This window comes from Palaemon carinicauda, chromosome 12 (assembly GCF_036898095.1).
Source record: "Palaemon carinicauda isolate YSFRI2023 chromosome 12, ASM3689809v2, whole genome shotgun sequence".
NCBI lineage: Eukaryota > Metazoa > Arthropoda > Malacostraca > Decapoda > Palaemonidae > Palaemon > Palaemon carinicauda.
In genome coordinates, this window is record NC_090736.1 from 10,645,379 (window position 1) to 10,661,058 (window position 15,680).

The 15,680-nt window shown below is 37.8% G+C and overlaps 1 protein-coding gene across 1 annotated transcript in view; it reads left to right on the top strand.

The window, feature by feature from the left end:
* Hel89B (histone acetyltransferase 1) overlaps positions 1-15,680 on the top strand; it is a 203,128-nt gene that overhangs the window by 59,154 nt on the left and 128,294 nt on the right. Inside the window, exons 9-15 of the mRNA XM_068384403.1 lie at positions 3,100-3,285; positions 7,302-7,518; positions 9,836-10,499; positions 10,945-11,091; positions 11,858-12,014; positions 14,148-14,409; positions 14,855-14,954. Of these exons, the coding sequence (XP_068240504.1) occupies positions 3,100-3,285; positions 7,302-7,518; positions 9,836-10,499; positions 10,945-11,091; positions 11,858-12,014; positions 14,148-14,409; positions 14,855-14,954 (1,733 nt within the window). The remainder of the gene's footprint in view (positions 1-3,099; positions 3,286-7,301; positions 7,519-9,835; positions 10,500-10,944; positions 11,092-11,857; positions 12,015-14,147; positions 14,410-14,854; positions 14,955-15,680) is intronic.

The window sequence follows — 15,680 nt, forward strand, 5'->3', positions numbered from 1 at the left end:
ATTGCATTCTCTGAAGAACATCCTCCTCCAGCAAGGAGGAAGAACACTGATCCTCTAACTACCAGCCACCATTTAGATGACGGGGCACCAGTAGATCTAAGGACATCGGCTAACAACCTCTCTCCCTTCTCGGCAGGTGCCCGAAGGTAAGGACAAGAAGACCGCTTCTAAGACGGCCTGTCCTCGGGATGCAAGACTTTCCCACCTGCAAGTAGTGAGGATTCCAGAGCAGGAGGCTCCAGCGTGACCTTTGCATTGGACAGGAGACTTACATCCCCGTAGAGGAAGACTGATTCGGAGTAGGTTCTGAAGGAGACCTTCCTTAACCAGCAGTCCCTGTCCTTCGGAGGCAGAAGAGTGGGAGACAAGACTCTACTATCCTTCAGATGCTTTTCTGCATTCAGAAAGTAATTGGCCTCAGGGAAGCAATAAAATCTGCTCCAAAAGACAAGATGGTGGTGATTGATCTTCTGTGCAGCACCCAGTCACTGCTAGACCCAGACTCAAACTTCCTTGGTTGGTTTTGGCCAAGGAGACCTTAACCAAGGTAGAGATCCAGGTCTCTGGATCAAAGGAGTCTCTTGGCGCAATGAGATCATTCTGCTTGGTCCCTTCAGAATTCCTTCGACAGCTAAGTACCATCGTACTCAGGAGGCCCCTCCATCTCCTCTTCCTCTTGATCCAGCAGTGGATCTCTGACTCCAGGTTGGGGGCATCAAGCATGGAGGTCATGACCATGGCAATAATGCAGGCTACTTCCTGGATTTATCATTGGTCTAGCATCGTCGACTTCTTGGCAGACACTGAATATCTTACTGACCCAACCAAAAAGATAGCCCTTAGGGACATTGTCCTCATAGGGACCAGGGCTGTGTAGTTTTCATGAACCAGGCTGCCAACCAATGGGCAAAGTGGGTGCTGACGCATTGACAGTTAGTGACCGCTTGGTTTCATAAACGCAATGGCTGTCGATGGTGTCGTACCCTCCGCAACTCATAATTTAGGGAGCCTTTGCCTTTTCCACCAGTGGAAATACATATGGGTATCGAGGAGTGGTGAAAAGAAAATCAGAACTTCTTCCTTCAGAGGACGGTGTCTTTTCGCCAGCCCCAACCTTCAATGTCAGGTCAAGGGAGACCTGCTTCTTAACCAACCCAAAGACCGACACAGAAAGGATGTTGGCCTCGACACTCCATCCTCAAAACCCCTTCTACACAATCTTTCCCCTCTCAACAGAACCAGGGTTGAGGTAGAAGCAGAGGGAAAGATAGAGGAAAATGCATTTGCTAGGCAGGGCATTCCCCCCAATCCACCACTAAAGAGGGATGCCTGCAGGCCAATTGTAGGTATTGATGTTTCTATGGAGCAGAGAGATGGATGGTGGAGGTCTTCTGGTTTAGATACTGTCGCCTGTTCATCATCTTTCCCTCTCTAATTCATCCTCCAGCGACATCATCATCATATCATCATGGGTCAGCTGAAGATCTTGCCTTGCAAAATGAAGTGCAAAGCATGCTTCGTTTCAACACCCATGGGGATGGTCTTGATGCCTATGCTTTTCTGCCTTCTGACTACTTCGAAGACTCCTCAATTGAGTAAGTAACACTCCCATCCTGTCATTAATGTTCATGGCTCCAAGGTAGCTACACAAGGAGTGGTACCCGGACCTCCTATACCTCCTAACAGAGACTGAGAGAATTGCCAACTCCCCCCCCCCTTATACGTCAGTCTCACACTAGAATTTTCCACAATGCTCTGTGATCCCTTCGTCTTCAAGTGTGGAGGTTATTCAGCATTTCACCTCTGAGAAAGGCTTTTCTCAAGGAGAACGCGGCAGATGATTGAATACCTCTGTAAATCCTTGAGGGCTTCCTACCAGGCCAAGTAGGTCATCTTCTGTGGTTGGTGTCGTGTGATGGGTATCTTTCCTCTCGGAGCCTCTGTGCCTCCAATTATCGACTTCTTGTACTACCACTGCAGGAGAAACTCTGCTCCATTTCAGTGGTTAAAGGCTATCACTCGGCTTTGAGCCAAGTCTTTAGACTAAGGGAGTAGATATTTCTCCTTTGGAGGAAATTTTTTTGCTTACCAAGAGTTTTGAGCAGCTCTGCCCTTTAGTTGAGGTGACCCCACCTTCATGGAATGTGTACAGGTATTACTGTATGTTCTTGAAAGGGGGCACCCTACGAATTTTTAAGGCGAGCTTCAGACAGGGCCCTTACCCTAGAAAATTATTTTTCTGATAGCTTTACCTTCAGCTAAACTTGTTAATGAGCTGCTTAGGCTTAACTTCATCACCCATTCGAGGGGGTGGAAGCAGGTTTCTCTCCTTCATTTCAGATTTTGTCGCAAAAACTCAGAATCCATCTATGCCTGATTCGTAATTTCTATATTTCCAAGTTATGAGTCCTAGGGATGTAACTGATAATCCTGACCAGCTTTTGCTGTCCTGTGACAGCTCTTAAAGTGCTATCTGAAATTCCCTAGGACCACAATACTTCTTCAAACCCCTTATTTGCGAGGCTTACTGCACACGGTATTCCAGTTCGAGTATAACACTTTCACAGCCAGGGCCATGAAACCCGCTGGTACTCCTCCAGTTCACAAGGTGTAAGGAACCTTTACACTCTTGCGCATCTGAGATACTCGAACTTTGGCTCCCCGGGATAAGCTTCCTGCCAGTTGAGAAAGGGGACTTCCTCCCACCTAAGCATGCGTATCCTATAGTAAAGGATGATAGTTTGTATTTTTGTAGGAACAAATCCACAAAGTTTTAAAGTAATTTGTATTTTTCCTAATACAGCCCAGAGACCTTTACTGAAAATACCGCTATCACCAGCCCCCGAGTAAGTCCCAAGCTTCGTTTTAAGTAAATTGTTGAGCCGGGTGGGGGCCGGTTGCATCTTCGCTACAGATAGGTACAGTAATTACCTTATTATGATTTTAACTGCCGTTTTCCACATTCACTGTTTTCTTTGCTCTTATAATAAAGGACCCAGGTTTGTATTGTTAGGAAAAATACAAATTACTTTAAAAAATTTGTGATATTTTTTTTTCCATATAGTTCCATGTACTTTTAAAAGTTTATTTTATTTACAGGTGGTATTCTAAATCTCTTGTGTGAGTCGGGTGTTTATGATGTCTTGTCTGTATTGGAAAAGTTACTCTCCTCAGGGGAGTGGGAAGCTCGTCATGGTGGCCTTCTTGGCCTTAAGTATTTATTAGCTGTAAGAGCTGATATAAGATCTAATCTTATGACTCATGCATATCCACACATTTTCAAAGGTATGATGGTGTTTTCTTTGCACAGTTATAGACTGTATTTTTGTATTACTATTTTTAATTAGTAATAGATTGTTAAAGTTTCATTTTTGCCAGAATAGGCTTGCATGGTTATTCACTTTTATACTAATTTGTGGATAGATATTAATGCACATTTTTTTAATAGATGTGTACTGTTCTTATTTCAAATTTTTTTTATTTTACCTTAGTACATGTAATTTTGTAATAGGTGCAGTTTCCATTGTTAGTTTGTATTGAGGATTTTTATATTGCATTACTTTGTGTGATTCTTACCATATCCTCCATGATTACCTTTTTTAGAATTATTTTTGGGCTCGAGCCATGTTGTCCTGATGGAAGTTCCTTCTGGCAACTTCTACAGTATAATATTTCTGCGATTGATATTACAAGAGAATTAACATCAGGTATCACGGGGTTCCAACCCCCGGAAACGACTATCCGAAGATATCGTGTATAATCAGGGACGTATCCCAAGATAACCATAGATATCTGCACCCCAAACAGACCTTACCCAGACTAATCCACTAAGGGGAAGGATAGATAAGGGGTCCTTAGCATCGTAATGCTAAACAAAAACTAGCTAACGTGAAACTTGCCCATAAAAATAAAGTAAACACGATAAATGAGAGGCCATGGTGGACTAAGCCCGACGCCATGCTAGCAGGACTCAAAGCGCTTTGGCTTCCTCTAACCAAAAGCTAAAATAAAATTCCCCGAAGGGAGTGAAACCAAAATTAGCATAAATAAAGTCAAAGAGAGGTAAATACCCAACTTTGACGAAAAAGGGGAAGCCATTCCAAATGATAATTCTTAAAAAAAACTGCGAAAAAAGCGCCCACAAAATCAACCGAACTGTAGCCATAAGCTGCGATCAAAGGAATAGAAGACAGGAACGTATACAGTAGAGGCACTCGAAGGTGATAGGATGTGTTATTTATCCTTCCCCTTAGTGGATTAGACTGGGTAAGGTCTGTTTGGGGTGCAGATATCTATGGTTTTTTCGGATTATACACGATATCTTCGGATAGTTGTTTCCGGCGGTTGGAACCCCGTGATACCTGACGTTAATTCTCTTGTAATATCAATCGCAGAAATATTATACTGTAGAAGTTGCCAGAAGGAACTTCCATCAGGACGACATGGCTATCTCACCCAAAAATAGATTTTTCCTACGTCAAAATCCCTTTTTTTTCTTGGTTAGAAATTCGAGTCTTATTTATTCCCTCACATATACTAATCCTTCGTCTTTTTAAATTAGGGAGATGTCCTCGGCACATCTGAAACGGCTGTTTTAATTCGTTATCGAGGTGGTGCAAGCAGATGAATACCCCTACACATCCACCCACCTGTCTAAGACTATACTTTTGTCTTTGGCCACAACAAGTACATATGCTTTTGCGTCCTATCCAAGGCTGTTTATTCTTTTTCTTATACCTTTAGTTTGATTGGTGATATCGGCTTTATATTGTAGTGAAGCATAGCAAGATTTCATGCATATTTTGGAAACTTCTTCAGCTTACGATAAACCGGTGATAAATCCAATCTTAATTTAAGGGCAAGATTGTTAAAATTATCCCCTTTGTTACCAAGTGCCACAGGTCCCCAATTTTGTTTAATTTGTTTGATGTCGGCTACCCCCCAAAATTGGGGGAAGTGCCTTGGTATATGTATGTATGTTACCAAGTGTAGATCATGGCCTCCTGTAGGCTGGCATTTGCGTTGAGGAGCGAGAAGGCCAAGTCTTCCCTAGTTTTATCCTTGCCAAGCCTATGAATTGCCAGAGGGGCTGTTACTACTTTGCTCTCCTCTCTGAGTTTGGTGTTTTGCTGAATCTTCTGCATGTACAGTCCTGGCTTAGACCTGAGAATTATGCTTGAGGAGCTGTGACAACTCTGATCTATATTTGGGAGTTTTCCAGGTTTGAGGTGATCGTTGCATTCTAGCATGTGCTGAAAGCTCTTTCTTGCAGACTGCTGATGTTGAGTGACCTAAGGAAGGTCTTCCTTGGTTCTTGCATAAAGCTACTTTGCCCTGATGACCTCAGTGGTGACACCAGTGATTCTAGTGTTAGCAGTCAGCATCCTTGGTTTCAATGATTACATTGGTGATCCCTGTACTCTGTGCTCCCTAAGTGTATTGTCCTAGTGCCTGTCCCCTCTGTTCCTACCACTTCTGTCCCCTCTGTTCCTACCGCTTCTGTCTCCTCTGTTCCTACCGCTTCCTTCCTATTGAGTGCTCTCCAGTTATGTGGTTCGTGTTGGAGTAAGAAATGCGGTTCTCCCCAGAATGGGGGAGCTCATCGTCGATGGCTGCTCAGACCTTGACTCATTTACTTGAAGAGCCTGAGACGAGAGATGGTAAGAGAAAGAGAGAAAGAAATGGGAGTGTTCCTCTTCCAACTCTTCTTTGTCTGCTTTGCAGAAGTAGTAGTAATCCAAGAGGTCCAGGAAGACAAGTTGAGCCATAAGAAAGGGCTCCTTACAACACTACCCTTCTTTCGGAAGGGAATGATAACACCCGATTGACCGGAGCTACGGGGCTAGGCCATGAGCCAGTACTGCGAGAGTAACAACCTTTACAGCTTCTTACCTACTGGAGTATATCCACAAGTCCCTTGACACTTGTTCTTGGCCCTGTGGTGGTTGCTCAAGTAGGTATGCTGCCAACCCAGCTCTGCCCGGGACAGGAAGCATCTTGTCTATGGTAGCATGTAAATGTAGATTTAGGATAGAAGGTAGAATGACTGGCTCTTCTCCTTTATCTTTCTTTTCCCAGTAAATCATGGATGGAAGGTAGAATGACAGGATCTTCTCTTTTATCTTTCCTATCCCCCCCCTTTTTTTTTTTTTTTTTTTTTTTTTTTTTGTGTGGATGAAGTGGTCATACTGTTACTCATTAGATCTGACTTGATGCTGGAAAGCATACTTCTAAGCTCCATTCTTTTGAATCTAAAAAAGTATCTCCTCCATCCTTCCTTGACGAGGGGTATGATAACAGAGTATATGCCAACCCATGGATCACATATGCCAGGTATCATTCTGGCCTGGTCTTCCATTTATGGGGAAGGGATCCCTCCTTTGACTATGTACCAATCTTTTTGTATAGGCGTGGCCCAATCAGCCTATTCATCCCTATGATGGATAGATAGGGGGTTGCTGGAGTCGTCGTCTTTGGTTTTGTACGACTAACACTTCTAGAAAAGGAAAAGAACCAACCATCTCGGTTCTAAGGGGACTTCTAACTCGCCAATTAGTGAGCCTCCCTATTTTAAAGGATGACAGGTTTGTTTATGCATAGGAACAAATAGCAAATTTTACAAGTAATTTTAATTTTTCTGGCTATACAAATCTGAGCTTTTAAAGTTAAACTTCGCACTTCAACAAGGCATGTGAAACTTTAGCCAAAGGTAAAAAATAAAGTCTCTCTCACCGCTTTTGTTAACTACATTGTTGATTAATTCAACAGCATTTCAGCAATGCTGAAGACATCTCCCTATTTTAAAAGGACTACTTTTTGTATAACTAGAAAAAATACAAATTACTATTTAGATTTTGTATACTTATTCAAAACCAAACCTAAAGCATACCTTGCAAAAATTCATGAGGAATATTCTTAAACATGTTGTGTGTTGAATTTACTGATATTGCTTTGTAGATAACACTGGTACTTTACTGTAGTTGGAGATCTTGTGATTGGTTCGGTGCTAATGAAAAGTATGAATTTCAAATAGGAATTTTTTTTTTTTTTTTTTTTTTTTTTTGTTTAAGTGGACATTGAAAATAGTTGTGTGGAATTTAAGACAACACTCAAGCTTTTAATTCAATTAAAGATGAACTAGCTCTGTCTGATGGAAGATAAGTAATTCCATGAAAGAGATTTTGGGTTTTCATCAGAAATGTTAATGAGCAATTTCATGTTGTACTTTTTGTTGTTTTCTCTATAAACCCAATATTCAATTCTATAAACCCAATTTCAATTTTAAATTTTTTTGTATTTAGGTTTGCAGGATGAAATGGATGATGTAGTGGCAGTTGCTGCATCTTGTTTGGTACCGGTTGCTGATAGTGTTGTACAGCTTCTCGAGAAGGAAGTTGTTGCTAAACTGATATCTACTTTGTGGGACTCTTTGCTAGATATTGATGACCTTACTTCTTCAACCAATTCCATATTGCTGCTGTTATCCAAACTTCTTGCTCATCCTGCTCTACGTGACAGGTCAGTCATGGTTGGGGTTATCTATTTTTGTTCTTTGATTTGGAATGCTGTATCTCTTTTAAGTATGAGAGTGGGGTACCTAATTAACAAGATTTATATATTGAATCAGTTTTGTTTATGGATGAGAAGAGTACACTACAAAGAGGAGATAACAGACTACCTATATTTCAGTTTTACCAAATATTCATTGTACTATAAGCTCTAAAGGTGCAGCTTTGGTTGTCAAACTCAAATTTTAGTGGGTTATTAGCATATTTGTATGACTAGCCCTTTCATATCTTGATAACTACTAGCCCTTCTATATCTTGATAACTACTAGCCCTTCTATATCTTGATAACTACTAGCCCTTCTATATCTTGATAACTACTAGCCCTTCTATATCTTGATAACTACTAGCCCTTCTATATCTTGATAACTACTAGCCCTTCTATATCTTGATAACTACTAGCCCTTCTATATCTTGATAACTACTAGCCCTTCTATATCTTGATAACTACTAGCCCTTCTATATCTTGATAACTACTAGCGCTACTTTGCATTGCTCTCCATGGCAACCATATTTGAAATCCTCTTTATTGCTTTTTAGTCAGTGTTGACTTCTCTATTTTGGGTATTTTTTGTGCTCTTTTTAAGGTTCTTGATGGTATTGTGTTTCTATTAAATTTCAAACTTAATATTCAAGTTATGTCTTCTAAAATTTATTATGTAGTTTTTAATAAGACTTCTATGTACATGTCTAAGTTTGACCCGCATGAAATGTGAGTCACCCGTTGAGGCAAAGAATGTATACAGTAGTTCAGGGTAGATGCAATGAGTGTAAGGGTCTCCAAGATTAAATAGTATTAGATTATGCTAAATGTAGGGCCATTTCGATCGGTGTTAACCCTTGTTCTGTTGGAGTAAATGATTCACATTGTAATGTTAAAGAGTCTTGTTAATTTTATGGATTCTACTTCTGCCTCCCTTTCACAAATGCCCCTTGTACATCTTTCTCCTCCAGGTAGTTCGTCAAGCCTTTGAATTTCAAGTTTAAAATTTTCAGTGCTAAATCAAATAGAATTTTTGTTTATACAATACGCGGCTGGTAATCAAGCTGGGACATTTCAGTTTTAGTAGTTATTGCCAGGCAAAATAATTACAGTGAATGTGAGGTAGACATACGTCAAGCCACCCGTAAAAGAGGAGAAAAATGCTTTAAACAGGCTAGGTCTGTGTTTATTAAAGAAATTCTGGCTCCACATGCTGGTTGTAGACTAATTAATCTCTATTGACAGGATAACTTCATTCAAGGATGAATTAGATTTTTTTTTTAGTCAAAAAGATTTTACAGAAAAGTAAAACTTATTTGGGAGGTTAGGTTCTGTTGAATTTTGACGTCAGAACCTCAGAATAGAAAATATCAGGGCTAGTTTTAGAATTTCACAATGTAAGTTATATATATACTTCCCCTGTTCAGATAAGTCATCATTTACTGCTAGCAAGAAGTGGCTCAGCTCTTCCAGTAAGTTCTAAATCATTCAAAGAAATTTTGAGTCTGGAGTGTCTCATGCCACTACAGTACTTCATTTTCTTTTGAGAGACTCGCGTTTATGCTAAGCATTCCACGGGTGCACACGCATTCTACCCAGGATTAGCATAGTTTATATGATTGTCGTACCATGAGTGGCAGCAAATGCATCACTCCTGAGGTAGCTGCTAACACAAATAAGCTTCGATCGGTAGTGTACAAGGACGTTATACCTAGCATTGAGAGCTCTCTTGCCTCTGTGCACTGAGTATTTAAGCACAGCGCTTTAGCTCCTATCTATGTTTTGTATGGCCAAGCGATATAATTTAAAGTAATAAAGTGTTTATTGCAACCTGCTTGAGACATCCTCTCTGAAATGATCGGTGTGTTTCAGGGCATGCTTTTGCCTCTGCCCCCTCTCACGATTCATAAGGGCTTAGAAATTAACTTTTATCAAGCTTCAACTTATTCTTTTAAGTTAAAAGCTTAACTATGAACTTTTTAGGAATATGTTATTTCAGCCTTTTTCTTACACTTATTATTTCTACCTTTCAGTTTCAGCTCATACTAGAATTCTAACTGTATTTCATTACCAATTCTCTATTAGCAATAGAGTTGAATTATAACTTGATAGTTGGAGAGCTGAAAATAAAGAGAAAAACAATGAGTATAAGAAAAAGCTTGGAATATGATATTCTTTAAAAAAAAAAAAGCTAACGTTTCATAATTAGCATGGGAAATGGGAAAAATTTCATCTTTATGATACTGTACAGAATGTACTGTATTTAAAATTTGAGATTCTTTTTCAGTGGCGTGAAGCACCTGACAGAACTAGTCCCCAGACTTTGGCCCTTTTTATACCACACGAGTAGTTCCGTTAGAGGATCTGCATTGAAAACATTGGACACACTTACATCACTGAAGTCTGGTGTCAGAGCAAGGGAAACTGGGAATGCCCACGTGATCAAAGAGGAAAAAGATTCCTCGGAAAGTGAAAGTGACAAGGTGACTCTTAAAGTGTCAAATACCCATGTGATCAAAGAGGAAAAAGATTCGTCGGAAAGTGAAAGTGACAAGGTGACTCTTAAAGTGTCAAATACCCACGTGATCAAAGAGGAAAAAGATTCGTCGGAAAGTGAAAGTGACAAGGTGACTCTTAAAGTGTCAAATACCCATGTGATCAAAGAGGAAAAAGATTCGTCGGAAAGTGAAAGTGACAAGATGACTCTTAAAGTGTCAAACATACAAATTGGTGAAGTGAAAATGGAGGAAACGTGTTTGGAAGATGATAAAAGCTCAGATAACAGTGTGATAAATAATAATGATTCCAAGATTAAAGATTGTACAAATTTTGTCGCAAGTAGCCTAAGTCCTGGAGATTGGTTAAGTCTGATCATCAAGCCAGCGCTAACGCACATCTTCCAAAGAGCCTTGTTAGAGCAGTCTTCTGATAATCTAGAACTTGTCTTTAAGGTGAGAAAATATCTTACTTCAAAGATTCTCCTTTATTTTAGTTCATTGTATTTAAGATTCATTATGCAACATAACAAAAGTTGGATAGTCCATTAAAGGGCGTGAATCATGATCTTTGCTTGGAATTTTGGAAATCTAGATTATACTATTTTTAGCTAGGATGATGTCTATATTTCGTGTTTCTAATAGTTTATTTTTTAATTTGTTCCAATGCCAAAAAGGCCTTTAATTGTGCCAAGTCTTGCCTCCTAAGGGCAAATCTAAGTTTGTTCATAATTGAACTATGTAGCCAAATAGCCTTTTTTTAATATGTTTGAGTAGCCAAAAAGATTTTCGAAACTCACTTTAGTAAATATCGCATTAATCATGTGATACCCTTCTTTCAAGATTTGTATTAATAATGTGTTTGCATTATAAAAATTTATTTTTATTTATTTTTTGACAGATTTGGGAGCAAATGCTTGAAAATGTCTCTCTCAGTTATCTTTTGATGGCTGTTTGTCCTCTGGTAGCCAGCTGGCTGTATTTAGCAATGGCAAGTCCCAAAGTGCCTCTTGACCCAAGTCTTCTTTTGATTGCTCATCATAATATTGTAAGTTTTACTTTTCTCTGTATAAGATATTCTGTCTAGAAATGTAAATAAGAAATTGAGAAGATTATACTGCTATCTAGTTGCTATTAGTAGAGATAGCTCTTTGAAAGGTTCTTCTGGAGGGAGTTCTTTCTGCTGCTTATGCTTTTGATATTCATTAAAATTTAACATCTTTATGTTAATTGACTTTGGTCCTTTGAGAATACAGCTGTATAGCAGAGTTGAATGTTACTTTTTTGCTTTATTGTCAACCCGATTTTAATGTTCCTTTTGCTTTATTGTTAACCCCATTTTAATGTTCCTTTTGCTTTATTGTTAACCCCATTTTAATGTTACTTTTGCTTTATTGTCAACCCCATTTTAATGTTCCTTTTGCTTTATTGTTAACCCCAATTTAATGTTCCTTTTGCTTTATTGTTAACCCCATTTTAATGTTCCTTTTGCTTTATTGTTAACCCCATTTTAATGTTACTTTTGCTTTATTGTCAACCAGATTTTAATGTTCCTTTTGCTTTATTGTTAACCCCATTTTAATGTTCCCTTTGCTTTATTGTTAACCCCATTTTAATGTTCCTTTTGCTTTATTTTCAACCCCATTCTAATGTTCCTTTTGCTTTATTGTTAACCCCATTTTAATGTTCCTTTTGCTTTATTGTTAACCCCATTTTAATGTTCCTTTTGCTTTATTGTTAACCCCAATATGAATAGAGAGCCAGGATTTATTTTGGGCCATATTCTTGTGACATAGAAATTTCCTTAATTTCAGAGCAGGGAGGGGAAAAAACTACGTATCAGTTGTTTGTCCGACCCTGGACAAAAAGCTGAAGTGAAGTTTTACATTGGAGGATGTGACCAGTATAATGATTACCATGAAAGACAGTCTGTGGTTGTGAGAGCCCGATGTTCTGCTGCAAAGTTGTTAGGTGAGAGGAAATTAGAGCTGTGTTTTTAGTCTATGTAGAATGCAGGTACCCTGGCCTAAGCATCAGGGTACATTTAAGGTTCCTAGGGTCAGGACTCCAGGTCACAACTCTTTCATATTACTATCGTTTTATCAAGTCAGGATTGCCGTAACAACAATAACAGCAACAAAAATAATGATAATATTAGTAATGATGATAATAATTATAAAGTAATAATGATAATGCTATTTGTAAGCCTCCTTCTCAAGGGATGAGTGTGCGTGTTCAGATAACCTACATACGACGTGAGGTAATCCCAAATACCGTAACACTGTGTTTTTAGTCTACTTTTGGAAACACTCAATTAGATATGCTGATTTGTTTGATGAAACCAGGCTCAGTACAGTGTTGAAGGAATTGATGAATGGGGACTTGAAGATGAGGAGAAATACTAATGCAATGGTCGAACCATTGATTTTAAAAAGAGCATTCATGACAATCACAGTTCTTAACCCTTTTACCCCCAGGGTATTTGGAAATTTTCAACCCTTAACCCCCAGGGGTTATTTTTTTTCCAGCACATTTTGCAGTATATTTTAAAATTGCACTAACAGCCTTAATTTTTGTCATAGAGAGGTCAGGTTGGTCTCATTCTCTTGGAAAATGCCTGAATTTTCTCAAAAAATTATCAAAAATATGCAAAAAAAAAAAAAAATTAAATAGCATTTTTTTGCAAGGACGTACCGGTACGTCCATGGGGGTAAAGGGGTGAGTTTTGTGAAACGTACCAGTACGTCCTTTGGGGGTAAAAGGGTTAAACTCTTTTACAGTAATGTATGGTTCAATAATCCAGGGCCCAATATAGAGTAGGTACTTTGGAATGTACTGTACATTTAGAAGGAATGATATTTTGTTTCATTTTATTTCATAGTTTTTACTTTTATTAAATTTTTTGACTAATGCGTACTCATGATACTGTTTTATAAAATATCTATAATTAATTTAACCTGCAATAGAGCAGTCATTACTATTTTACATTATTATTAGTTAATAGTGTACCAAAATCAACCAAATTACTAGTTATTACAGAAAATAAACAGAATTGAGGGCATTTGTTACATACTGTTTAGTATATGTATTTCGAGATTTGTGGAAAGGGGCTCACCACTGCTTAGTAAATAACTTTGAGATTTTATATAACCTTGAGATATGATGAGTATGATCTTATAATCCCCATTGTTTAAGAAAATTACCACTAAAAGCCCATACTTATGAACACTAAAGTATATTCAACTGATCACTACAAAATGAAAAATTTTGAAGCCCGTATTTCTCTGTCTGTTGATTCATATAATAACAATTTTCATGATATATTTATGCTGAAGATGTATGAAATATCAGAGACGACAGCTAAGTATGCCTGAAGAGTAAAATTTGCCAAGAAAGATAGCAGACAAGAAATATATGCTAGCAATGTCTTACTCATTTGTAGGAATTTGGTATATGTACAGTAGCAGATATATTTCTGAATTTGAGGGGTGTTGCTCACCACTACTTAATGAATAACTCAGAAATATGATCATGCCCTCATGATCCTTACTCCTTAAAAGCCCAAACTAACCCCTAATTACCCTTAAAAAAAAAAAAAAAAAAAAAAAACTTTGATGGCTAATATCTCAAAACAGGAGATTTGCAGAGAAAAATCAAAACTACTTTTTTGTTTATGGACAAATATTTACCATTCATATATGAAAAGATAGGAAGTTTTATCTTATAAAAATTTGTAGAAGGGATTTGCAAAATTATCAAAACTTATATGTAACATGGCAATCTTTACAGTTATTGCCAATATGTTTGAAAAAATACTTATAAAAAATGAGGATTCAAGGAAAAATATGTTTTATTAAACTTTAGCCAATAAAAATATTTTTAGAATGTCTTTTAAAAGATGAAAATTGGTTTAGAAATTAAAATGTAGATTAAGTTAGAAATAACCACAAAATAAAATTGTTTCAGTCGGAGCTCTTTTTGAGCTTTGTTTCATTAAAAGATTAGAAATCAATATTATTTCGAGACTTTTCAGATTACAACATTATGTGTAAATTGTTTGTAGTGTCATGAACCGAGTTGTTATTTTCCCCCTTATCCTTTTAGGTCGTTTGTCACAGTACCTCATAAAACCAATGCCTGGCGTGGAGTACCCTCCCGACGAGACACCTGACATCTGTTATATTCGCATCCTTGTCACTCATCTTTGTTCAAGATCATCTGTACAGAGGATGACTGCTGGATCAGTAATCAGAGAATGGGCATTGCTGTTCCCAGAACAGGCCTGTCATCCACAGCTTCAGAGTGCACTTCACACATGCTTAACGGAAATTGTATACTATGATGAAATTGCCCTCTCCTTTACAAGGTAATATTTTATTTTGTATATTTAAAGGTTTTATGAATCATTATTGTAAGGTAAAAGCCTAGATATTCAAAGTGAAATCAATACTGATTTTGAAGCGTTGTTGGAGTAGTGAATGCAACCTTTTAAAATAATCAACATATTAAAAAACATCATATGTAGAAAAGTACTGTCACATTCTAGAATTTTGTTTTGTTCCAATATGTGAATATGGTGCCAACTGTATTACAGTAGTTGGAGATACACTTAGGAAAATATGCTTTCATGTCTCTAAAAATAACTTAATGTAGGAAATTTGAAATGAAATCAGATGTGCTATGCCTAGCTGTGTAGTGCCTCGTTAATTGATTTGCAGAATTTCTATTTTGATATTTATTATGTAAGAGGATTTTGCCCTTGCCAAAAGAATTCTTTTAATAATTCATGGTGTTTCTCTATAATTTTTCAGGCTCCAGCAAGAAGCTCGAGATTTCATGGCGATGCTTCGTCATTACAAATTGGAGATTGAGGATTCATTTTCTGCCTCTCCATTCCTTACTTTAGAACAGGTAGGAAATGATTTTATATATACATATATATATATTTATATATATACATATATATATATATATATATATATATATATATATATATATATATATATATATATATATATATATATATATTGTGTAAGAAATTAGTTAGCAGCTAGAGTAGATATGAATGTGTTGAGGTGATTTGGCCATGTTGAGAGAATGGAAAATGGCTGTCTGCTAAAGGAGGTGATGAATGCAAGAGTTGATGGGAGAAGTACAAGAGGAAGGCCAAGGTTTGGGTGGATGGATGGTGTGAAGAAAGCTCTGGGCGATACGAGGATAAATGTGAGAGAGGCAAGAGAGCGTGCTAGAAATAGGAATGAATGGCGAGCGATTATGACGCAGTTCCGGTAGGCCCTGCTGCTTCCTCCAGTGCCTTGGATGACCGCGGAGGTAGCAGCAGTAGGGGATTCAGTGTTATGAAGCTTCATCTGTGGTGGATAACAGGGGAGGGTGGGCTGTGGCACCCTAGCAGTACCAGCTGAACTCGGTTGAGTCCCTTGTCAGGCTGGGAGGAACGTAGAGAGAAGAGGTCCCCTTTTTTGTTTCATTTGTTTGATGTCGGCTACCCCCCAAAATTGGGGGAATTGCCTTGGTATATGTATGTATGTGATATATATATATATTATATATATTATATATAGTATATATATATATATATATATATATATATATATATATATATATATATATATATAT